The following is a 10011-nucleotide window of genomic DNA, read 5'->3' on the forward strand; positions in this document are numbered from 1 at the left end:
GTGTAGGGTGCTTGATCCGAGCACCCATTTTCCGTGTATATATGATCAAGCACCCTACATGGAAAAGGGGTGCTCGGATCAAGTACCCTATACACCTCGGATGCCGTTGATTTTCACGCAAGCCCCCTCGTTTTTTTTTTTTAGAATTTTTGGACGGCTCGGATTGGTCGTCCGGTGGCCGGAGACTGCCCGGCGCGGCTACCGGTACGATTTCCCTCCCCGGCCGGTCGGTACCTATATAAATTCTTCCAAAATAAGTAGCAGCCTTCTTATTTTCAGGAACAAGCCTTCTTATTACACAAAAAATAAGTTCTTATTTCGTTTCTGGAACGGGCTCTAAGTCTCGGATCCGGGAACTGTGCTGTGCAGTCCGTATTGCACAGCATGTTGTGCGGCCTTGTCGGCATTGGTCCGATGATTGGAGACGTCCATTGTGTAGAACTCGTCGAGTACTACAAATATACCAAAAATTAACTCGATCAAATATCGTTAAGTACTTCATTCAAATACATATAACTCGAAAAAGAAAAAAAAATCTTAATGGGTACGAAACACTGGATCAAAACCACTTGATCCAATTTTTTCAAGTTATATGTATTCCGATGAGGCACTTAAAGATATTTAATCAAATTCATTTTTGATAAACTTATAGTACTCGACGAGCTCTACGTAATGGACGTCTCCGATCGTCGGACCGATGCGCGGCCTTGAGTTCAGTTTTGGTAAACTTGTAGTACTCGACGAGCTCTACGCAATGGACGTCTCCGATCGTTGGACCGATGCCGGCAAGGCCGCGCAGCACAGTCCCCAGATCAGTCTCTGTACAGGGATTTTCAGATGAATCAAAACCAAAATCTTGTTTGCCTTCCATGGGATGGCAATCTGAACCGATCGGATGGCAATTTCATTCCGAAACCAATAGATGTCCACACCGAGGTAATCGAATTACAAAAGCAAAAGAATTGAACCGATTCCCGTCCAGTATGATTGCGAACCAGAGTCTAGGTAAAACGAAACCGTCAGGTTTCGGTTCAGGTTTCAAATTTTGGGTTCAATTGATTTTAGTTAAAAAGAAAAAAATCGACCCAACCTGTTGGCGGTTGCCATCGTATGTAATTTCATAGTAGATCGCAATATCACACACGCAAGCGTCACAAAAGGGAACTTCCCAAAGGTGACATCTCCACTTGGTGTAGGAAACAGCACAACCTATTGCACAATTTACGCATACAATAGCCTTGAAGTTAAGAATATCGAATTAGCCAACGGCTTACTGCCGCGCTCTGTTCAGTTGTCAAGATTACTGCCGCGCTCTGTTCAGTTGTCAAGAATTAGATGTAGGAAAATTATTCTAGAGAAAAGGGTAAACGAAATGGAGTATAAAATAAAGCGAAGAGCTTAATGTGTTTATTGTTACAACCAATTGTAGCAGGAAGTTCTTCTAGCCAACGTTTTCAATGGGGTCATCGTAGAAGTGTAGCAATAGCAGCAGGAAGGATCAAACGACATGTAGCGGATATCGTGGAAGCCGTGAACCTTCTAAATTTACTTTTGGCACCAAAGCACTTGAAAAGGTCGTAATTGTTAAGTATTGACGGCGAAGCTTGAAGTAGTGATACGTATCGGGAAACAGTAGTTACACAAGCAATTTCTTGTAGCTCCGGTGTATCGGAATGTAACAGTACCAAAGGGCCGAAAAACCAATGTGACGGACGATGCACTGCAAAGCAGTGGCTATTTAAAGTTTAAACCTGTGCTTCTAAACTCCACTTTAATTCTCAGGTGGGGGGTGTGGATTGCTAAACTAATTTCCCAAAAATGATACGCTGAAGAACTAATGAATCTCTGTCATACAAAATATTTATTAATACATCAGAGTAACACAAAAAAAAAAAAAAAAAAATTAAAGAACCAGTAGTTTTGTAGAACACTTTTGAACTACAAATTATGAAGCATACCTCTCAATTGGAAATGCTAACTTGTGGAAACTGGAATGCTTAAGAGCTGCCCAATGAATCGAAAACAATTAATTCCAGATAGTGTAACACCAAGCTATGTAAGACGATAGGAAAAGACATACTATTTTGAATTTAACGATGAAACGAATCCAAAAAGCCAGACAACAGAATACGAACGCAATATAACTCTAAACACTAACATAAGTATAACGGAAAAAGAGGACGAGGGTTTTCGCCCAGTATGCCTTGTCCCATTGACACACGGACAGGGGACTCCATCTTATACAACGCTGGATACAACAAAGACACTGCAAATTTCAGGAAATGTATTGAATATACAAGGATTCAACTCATGAGAACGAAGCTCAAGTTTAATCTTCAAGGAAAAATGGAGTAAATGAATTGCCCCAAATGGATATCAATTTCTTCATCTTCAAACAATTGTCTAGACAGCCATTCTTGACATTCGACACATAGTTTGATGAATAGTATTTCATAGTCATGACTCAAACATCACACACCATATGTTACAGCTCTTTACATTATTCACGCTACTCAATCATCTTCATGATGATAACAAGAGGATAGATTTCAAATAAATTTGATTCACTACATAAAACTAATACAAGATGCTACACTATTGCTCTCTATTCGGTTCAGAAGACAGTTACCTAATAAATGTAAAAGAACTACGAATCCATTGACCAAAATAAATGTGGTGCAAGGCTACGTCAAAGCTTTAAACCTTGATAGTAATACAAGCCCTTTGGGAAACAAAAAGAATTTGATCCTGATCTTATAGAGCATAAGCTCATTTTTACAACTCAATCGAGAACTATTTGAGATAAAATCTTGCTCACTGCTTGAAGAGAATAAACACATAGCAGGTATAGGGTTTTCAAGGGTAGAAGAACCAAACTGGAATAAGCAGATTGAAAGGGGGAGGGGGGAAATAGATTCGGCTTGATTTCTAAAGCAAGTTTATTGATTATGAAAGTAGTCCGTGGAAATTAGGCGGCAGCTGCTAATGGCTTCATTGTTGGACTAACCAACCACAGGTCGAAACAGGATTGCCGATTGCAAAATTTTACCATAAACTAGGCTTGAAAACAGTGGGCTTGGAAGCTAGGATATGGTCTTTTCTTAAGGGGTGAATAGCACCAAGGGACAGTAACTAAGGCTAGCTCTTTATTAGAAGGATGACAAAGAAAGGAAGAAACGAAGGAAAGGATTCTTAACCTCACTAGGCATAAGCAAAATGAAGTCGATAAAGAGCAAGACGAAGTAAATTGAACAGGCTAGGCAGTAGGCACAATACGAAGGTGAGGCTAACATGAACCATGCATAGTAAGTTAATAACCTCATTCATGCTTGGTTTAAGATAAACAAGCTGCCGATCAGTTTTAGGTTCGGTGTAATTCAATAATTTCTAAAACATCAAGAGATTGTGCTATAAAGGCTGCAAATGGGTCATAAAGGTCAAGTTATTTTAGTAGGTCTCCATATTGATGTCCATGTTTTTAAGATTAAAAGGTCAAAATACTAGTTATGAAAGTGATATTGGCACTCCACATTTAACCATTGGCACTCCATTTTTTGTCTTTATCCTATATGAAATTACCAAATTATCATTTATTTTGTTAGTGTTCGTCGATCCACTTTAAAGGATCATAGCTTTCTAGTCAAATACCTAATGTATGTGGTTCTTAAGCATCCAAACAAAAACCACCGGACCCTACAAAACCAGCTTTCCCGGCCACAGTCCCCAGGATATTGCACATAGTCCCCTAAACATTATGAAAACTCATTTTGTTCCTTCTTTTCAAGGATTAGGATCTTGTTAGGACTTTTGAAACCGTAAATCCCTATACCTATCACCTTCCCGACTAAAAAACACCACAAAAAATCAGCCATTATACTTCTACCCGCCTAAATTTTGGGCTCACCAACATCATAATTTCATAAGTACAAGAATCACATTTTCAAAAATCACACATCTCAAACAGAAATACCGCAAATATATGGCGGTGTTACAATTTTGCCTAATTCTAGCTAGTAGGAATAAACTCAATTACCAACAAATAGTAACAACTACATAAAAATATTGCAAAGCTATAAAAGAACATAACTAATAACAAACAAATAGGAAGCTCCATGGAACAACGGTATAGTTATAAGACTAAACTTGGACTTGATAAGATACTCAAATGAATTCTAGCAACACATTCAAAAGAATAATAATAGGCTCAACTCTAAGGACTCAATCAGATGATTTCTCAAAAGCTAGCTATAAACCAAACTCTTGCTTCATCGTCTCTCATCCTTTGCATAATCAAAGACATGTTTTAGCTTATACATTTAACAATTTCCAAGAGGACAGAAAGAGGGATGGCAGTCCCTCACTCCCTAAGCAATTTGTTGCATAAAAAATGACGAATTGTACTTGCCGTGGTAACCATACCCTAGCCCATGTGACATGGGTCCTAAACCTTATGGAATCCTCCTAACAGTCCATCTTTGGCCCTTTTGAGACGTCAAACTCTTATTGCACGTTGGTATCAACCTTTTCATAAAAGATTTTTCTTTTTTTTCCGGCTAATTAAAGATATTAAAAAATGAGATATCGCAAAACAAAAGTACTCTGTAATAACTAATGGTTGGACTATGTGAGGAACCTGAAAGGCTTGAACTTGAGAGAAAACACTTCACCTGATCCAAATTGATTTGTCAAGTCCCTAAAATGCAAATGAAGTTTTGTAGGCATTCTGAAGAAATAGCAACAAGTTCTCTCCTCTGAGTCACATATGCAATAGAAGGATCTCAAATCTGTCAAAAGGGACAAGAGATCATGAATATGTCATCCAATTAGATGAGATAAGATTTATATGTAGAGTACTATGATACTTATATTTGCTCAATTTGACTAGTAGCAACATATATAAGGTTCTAAACGAGAATCATCTATGTACTGTTGCAATTTGTGGGGGTTTTATACAACGGTTTTGCTATTGTCAGCCCACTGGGCTGACGATAAACACGCTAGAAGACAAGAAAAACACGTGTTTCTGTGCACTTTTTACACCCTTTAATATACATTCACACACTCACTATTGTCAGCCCATTGGGCTGATTTTAGAATTTTCCTTTATACAATTCCATATCCATAATAACATCTTTTTGTAGTAAGTCCTCCAACATTCAAAAGACTGCCAATTTCAACAGATAAACTGACCTCAGACTGTGGGGATGAGTTATATCACACACTCGCAAAAATGCAAGGACGAACATATGAGGAGGAATTGAGCTTGCATTGACCAACAAAATGTATGACGACGATAGAAAGCACGCTTGTACACAATCATGTCCAAGCATGAACGCATACTAGCGTGCTCTCTCTCGTCGTCAAACAATAGTGTGTCAAAGCTTCAAAAATATCTGCAGTGAAAAGAAAACATGCTATAAGAAAAAAGGAATAGAGTACGCATGTACTTCCCAATTGATGAGGGAATGGGTGAGGAATGATTGCAAATAGACTTAAAATTCGGCAATATGTGCACAAATTGATTGCTCTTAAAAAGTTTTACTGTTGAATAGCGGCCCCCATACATCTCAAAACTGTACAATAAGAAAAAATGTAAGGATTAACACACAAACAAAAAGCATTCACTATTTTAATTGGATGTGTTCTATCAATGTAGCATTGACACTGACACGCGACACAACATCAACAATTGCAAATTTTACATAATTGAAGGACAAGCCGTCAGGACTCACTTTACAAAAAATTACAAGTATTGTATGAGTAAAGAATAATGATTAGGCTCTAATATAAATTTATAAAACGATGTACACTTTCAATCTCATGATTACATAATTCACAAAAGTATTGTGTCATTATAATAAGTAAACTATCATCTGTCGCACGAAAAACAAAGACTTCCTTAAGCTTTAACTTGTCTACGAAGTCTACTATTGCTTTTACCATCCCCAATGAGTGTCGTGTGAGTATCCGTAGTGTCCATAAAGCATCTAAAGCAATATTTAGAGTGTTCCCAAAAGTGTCCAACGAAGAACATTGAGAAATAATAGGACACTTTTGATTTTAGTGCCAGAACGTGTCCGGATAGTGCCAGCATCATAAACCGGTATTTGACCTTCGGCGAAGTGTTTGTGCTACATTGGTTTCTATAATGGATTTATGCCTAAATTTAACCTTTACACTTCATTACTCTTCTTATCCTTTCTCTTGATTCTTCCATCCCCTCCAAAACACACCTTACCGTAATTGAGCATCAAATTCAAACTTCCGCGATGTAATTCTTATTTTACTCTTATTTCACCTTGCAATAAATGGATAAGAAGATGATCAATGGTAGGTGTAGTGCTACATATCAAGCAATATGCATAGATATCGAGTGTCACATTCGTGAATTTTTTTAAAATAAAATCCTCAACACATGTTCAACAAAAAAAGTTCATTTCAATATTACATGTTTAATCTATGTTATAACATCTACGTATTCCTTTTGCAAACTAATACCCCGCATCCTACTTTGTCTATCCACATTTCCAATGTTGTATACCTCCAAATTTGTGTTCACCTTGAACATTCAAAGCAAATCCTCAAAAATGGTTATACACAATTTAGAAAATGGGGGCAAAGGGACAGCACTGAAAATCTATGGTCACCCAAGGCTAGATTTCAAACAATTCAAAACCATCAATCCCACACAGGTAAATGAAATTGAAAAAAAGCCCCAAGCTTCATAACAATGGTTGTGGGAGTGCACAATCCCAAGCAGGAAGCATGCTTGAAACACAAGGTCACGATGGACACAAAACAATTACCATTTTGTCTTAGAATTGAAATCGAGTACAAATTTATTATTTAGGATTTCCAACAATGAAAAGGCTCTATGATCCTACGAAGGCCTAATCCCATTCCCCGGTGAACAACCGGATAAAAAAAAAACCCACTGTTACTAATCAGGGACGGCCGGTTAACTAGTAAATATTTGGCCCTCACCACTATACCAGTTAATTTGCATCCAATTCAGGCCTTGCATCAACAGTTACATACTGGCCGGTTTTTAAAACTTTAAGGGCCTATTTGATTCGAGGGACCAGAGGTGGGATAGGACAATCCCCACACCTCTCCTAATCCTATATTTGTGTGTCTATCTACCACTGGACCATTAGTCCTAATTGGACTCAATATCCTTTAAAGAAGGCACAAATCAATCGCGGGTAATTCTAATTGAATCCACATCTAATGTCTCTAGCCCATTGTTCTTTGCACTGACCACCTCTTTTAAAAAAAAAAAATGTTCATTTTTTTATCATAAAATATATATATATATATATATGTGTGTGTGTGTGTGTGTGTGTGTGTGTGTGTGTGTGTGTGTTTGTTAGAGTTCATCATTTTGTACCAAACAAAGTTGTTGTACCCACCTTGTGGAAAAAAAAAAAAAAAAACTTCTGCTATCCTTCATAATTCTTTACCAGAAAAAAGCTTTTGATACCAACCTTGCATAAAATAAAGTTCTCTTATAGTTCATGATCTTGTATCAGGAAAAACTTTTGTAACAATCTTGACAAAAAAACGCCTTACGTTATAGTTCATCATTTTCTACCAAAAAATTTAAAAAAAATTCTTCATTATTAAAACACTTTTGTACCAACCTTGATAATGAAAAGAACTTTTGTTATCATTGATCATTTGTACTAGAAATAACTTTTGTTACCAACTTAATATAAAATAAAATAAAACCTTCTGTTTTTGTTTACAAAATAACTTTTGTACCATTGCTGGTGAAGAAAAAATGTCATAGGTTCAATGCATACCCAAAAAAAAAAAAAAAAAATATATATATATATATATATATATATATATATATTATTCCAACCAATCTTCATGAAAATCACATCCATACCAACTTTGATAAAAGAAAATGTATCCTTCATTATTATATACCCAAAATATCATTTTTTTACCGACCTTATAGAAAAAACAACTTCTTATATATCAAAGAAGATGATAAAAAAACAATACTACATTAAAGAAATTAGGCAGAAGAACAAGAGTCCAAGAGCTAAACATGGGTGGAAATATGAATTGCATTAGAGGTACTATAGTCATTTGAACCACTAATCCCTTTCAAGGGGTCTTCAAAACAAATACGGGATAAGCGGGATAGAACTTGTCCATTATCTAGACAAGACTAACACCATTAGACCATTAACAATCCCTTGATTACAATCCCGCATAATCCAATATCCCTCCAATCAAACAAGCCCATAGCCCTAATGGAATGAATTTTTCAAAATATTTATGATGTCTATTGTTTGGTGTTTACAACACAAAGCTCCAAGACATAGAAAAAATCAAAACTCAATTGAACACCCCTACCAGAGAGAGAGTGCATCAGTGCATGATCTCAACTATTTTAAGCATTAAATGAAAGCAGCATCAGTACCAAGAAAGTTACATGATCATGTGATTATCTCTAAGTAGCAGAATAATATGATCACATGCATGCAGTATATATATAACAACCAAAGTCTTCTAAATAGCATTAAAAAAACAGACAATATGAGTGGTGATACAGCTAGATCAGCAAAATAAAAAAACCACATAATTTGCAGTAACCTAAACACCAGTTACAGCTCCCTGTAAAACAAGCACGTTTCAGATCTTCCAATAATAAATTAACTATAAACTAGATAAATAAATAAAAACTAGAAGGTCAAAAAAAAAAGTGTTTACCAAAGGAAAGGTTTGGATCACCCGAAGCTCTAATACCAGGGAAAAAACATTGGGAATAAAAAGTCCAACAATTTCTTTTTTCTTTTTTTTTTGGAGAAATGTGAGGTATTGTATTGTATTGAGAAAATGTTCCACCTTCCAACCATAAAACCTCAAGGAACTTTTGCAATAGGGAGAACACCTTGAACTTTTGGAAACCCTAGTTTTCAAATTAAAAGACTTTAAAAGATATCACCACAAAATTTTATTCACTCCATCTTAAGTCTTAACAAAACCACAATATAAATTAACAAGAAAATGTATGACTCAGAAATCCTACACCCAAAGAAGGTCTCCGAATTCTCCTACCTATGTGTAGATATACAACCGTAAAGTATATCTGCTCATGGATTATATATAAGAAAATGGAGCATACAACTTTTGCAGCAAGTGCTCAATTCCCAGATCTACAGTCGGAAAAACAAAGAAATAAGATGAACCCAAAACAAAGAACCAAGAAAGTGAAAAGGGTATGAAGAAAGTACCTTCAAATCCAAGAACTGCAAGACTATGCCGGAGAGAGAGAGAGAGAGAGAGAGAGAGAGAGAGAGACTAGAAGATAAACAAGCAAATATCCCGAAGCACCAAAAAAAGAAGAAGATAAACAAGCAAAAGAAATAAACCCGAAACACGAAACAAAAATTGAGAAGGGTTTGCAGAAAGGACGTTCAAATCCGTGAAAATTCAAGATTATGTCCCGAGAGAGACAAAGAGTGAAAGCGTGCTGGAGAATTACAGAGAGAGAGAAGGAGAGAGAAATATAGATTTGTTGTCTGCAAGGTGAAATACTGGGAGAAGAAAATTCCACTTTCAGCTTATAACCGGAGATGTTCAAGAAAAGGAAAAAGCTTACAGGAATTATCTTCAGCAGAAGTGGAACAGCGAAATGGAAAAAAGATGAGTACGACTACTAACTGTGTAGTCCTGATCAATTTCCAAGATAGTGACAGGGGGAAGAGAATAGGAGATGAATCATACATGTGGGATTGTCGCTTTAAATTATTTGTGGTACGACTTTACCTTGTGTGGTACACTGGTACATATTTATTTCGTCAAAAATGCTACTGGTTGGGTAAATAAAAGTGTACTAATTTGAATATAGATGTTGAAAGTGTGTGCATCATTATTTTCAAAGTTGAATTTTTACAATCATATTTTTTTTCCTGGTAAGAGAGGTTCAACAGAGCTGAACGAAAATACAAGCTTCGAAATAAATCAGAGAATACAAAGTTTAAAAAAAAAAAA

General features: G+C 36.3%; 1 protein-coding gene and 1 long non-coding RNA gene across 14 annotated transcripts; one reads left to right on the forward strand and one right to left on the reverse strand.

The window, feature by feature from the left end:
• Nucleotides 1–1364: 1364 nt before the first annotated feature.
• On the reverse strand, nucleotides 1365–9772 carry LOC131312758 (uncharacterized). 13 transcript variants are annotated; one of them, XR_009195964.1, is made up of 6 exons: nucleotides 9252–9613; nucleotides 9076–9173; nucleotides 5191–5393; nucleotides 4668–4784; nucleotides 1959–2004; nucleotides 1365–1720 (listed from the first exon to the last, which is right to left on the reverse strand). XR_009195964.1 is itself a non-coding variant. In XM_058340715.1 (6 exons), the coding sequence occupies exons 3-6, from the start codon at nucleotides 5328–5330 to the stop codon at nucleotides 1464–1466; spliced, it is 483 nt and encodes a 160-aa protein (XP_058196698.1). In that variant the 5' UTR covers nucleotides 5331–5393; nucleotides 9076–9173; nucleotides 9252–9646; the 3' UTR covers nucleotides 1365–1463. The 13 variants fall into 13 exon arrangements, 1 of the variants encoding a protein (XP_058196698.1); XR_009195963.1 differs by having other exon boundaries at nucleotides 1365–1845; XM_058340715.1 differs by having other exon boundaries at nucleotides 1365–1734; nucleotides 4668–4693; nucleotides 9252–9646.
• LOC131312759 (uncharacterized) lies at nucleotides 1612–3224 on the forward strand. The gene is made up of 2 exons (XR_009195972.1): nucleotides 1612–1705; nucleotides 2005–3224. It is a non-coding gene; the product is annotated as an uncharacterized LOC131312759 (long non-coding RNA).
• Nucleotides 9773–10011: the final 239 nt, after the last annotated feature.

The sequence above is a fragment of the Rhododendron vialii genome, chromosome 13a (assembly GCF_030253575.1).
Source record: "Rhododendron vialii isolate Sample 1 chromosome 13a, ASM3025357v1".
NCBI classification, from domain to species: domain Eukaryota; kingdom Viridiplantae; phylum Streptophyta; class Magnoliopsida; order Ericales; family Ericaceae; genus Rhododendron; species Rhododendron vialii.

Excerpts from the sequence above, each read along its gene's own strand:
- LOC131312758 (XM_058340715.1), bottom strand. The coding sequence starts at position 5,330 with ATGCTTGGACATGATTGTGTACAAGCGTGCTTTCTATCGTCGTCATAC. Across the intron at positions 2,005-4,667 it reads GACAAATCAATTTGGATCAG|CTCTTAAGCATTCCAGTTTC; the intron begins GTGAAGTGTTTT and ends TTCATTGGGCAG. Across the intron at positions 1,735-1,958 it reads TTAGCATTTCCAATTGAGAG|CCACTGCTTTGCAGTGCATC; the intron begins GTATGCTTCATA and ends AACTTTAAATAG.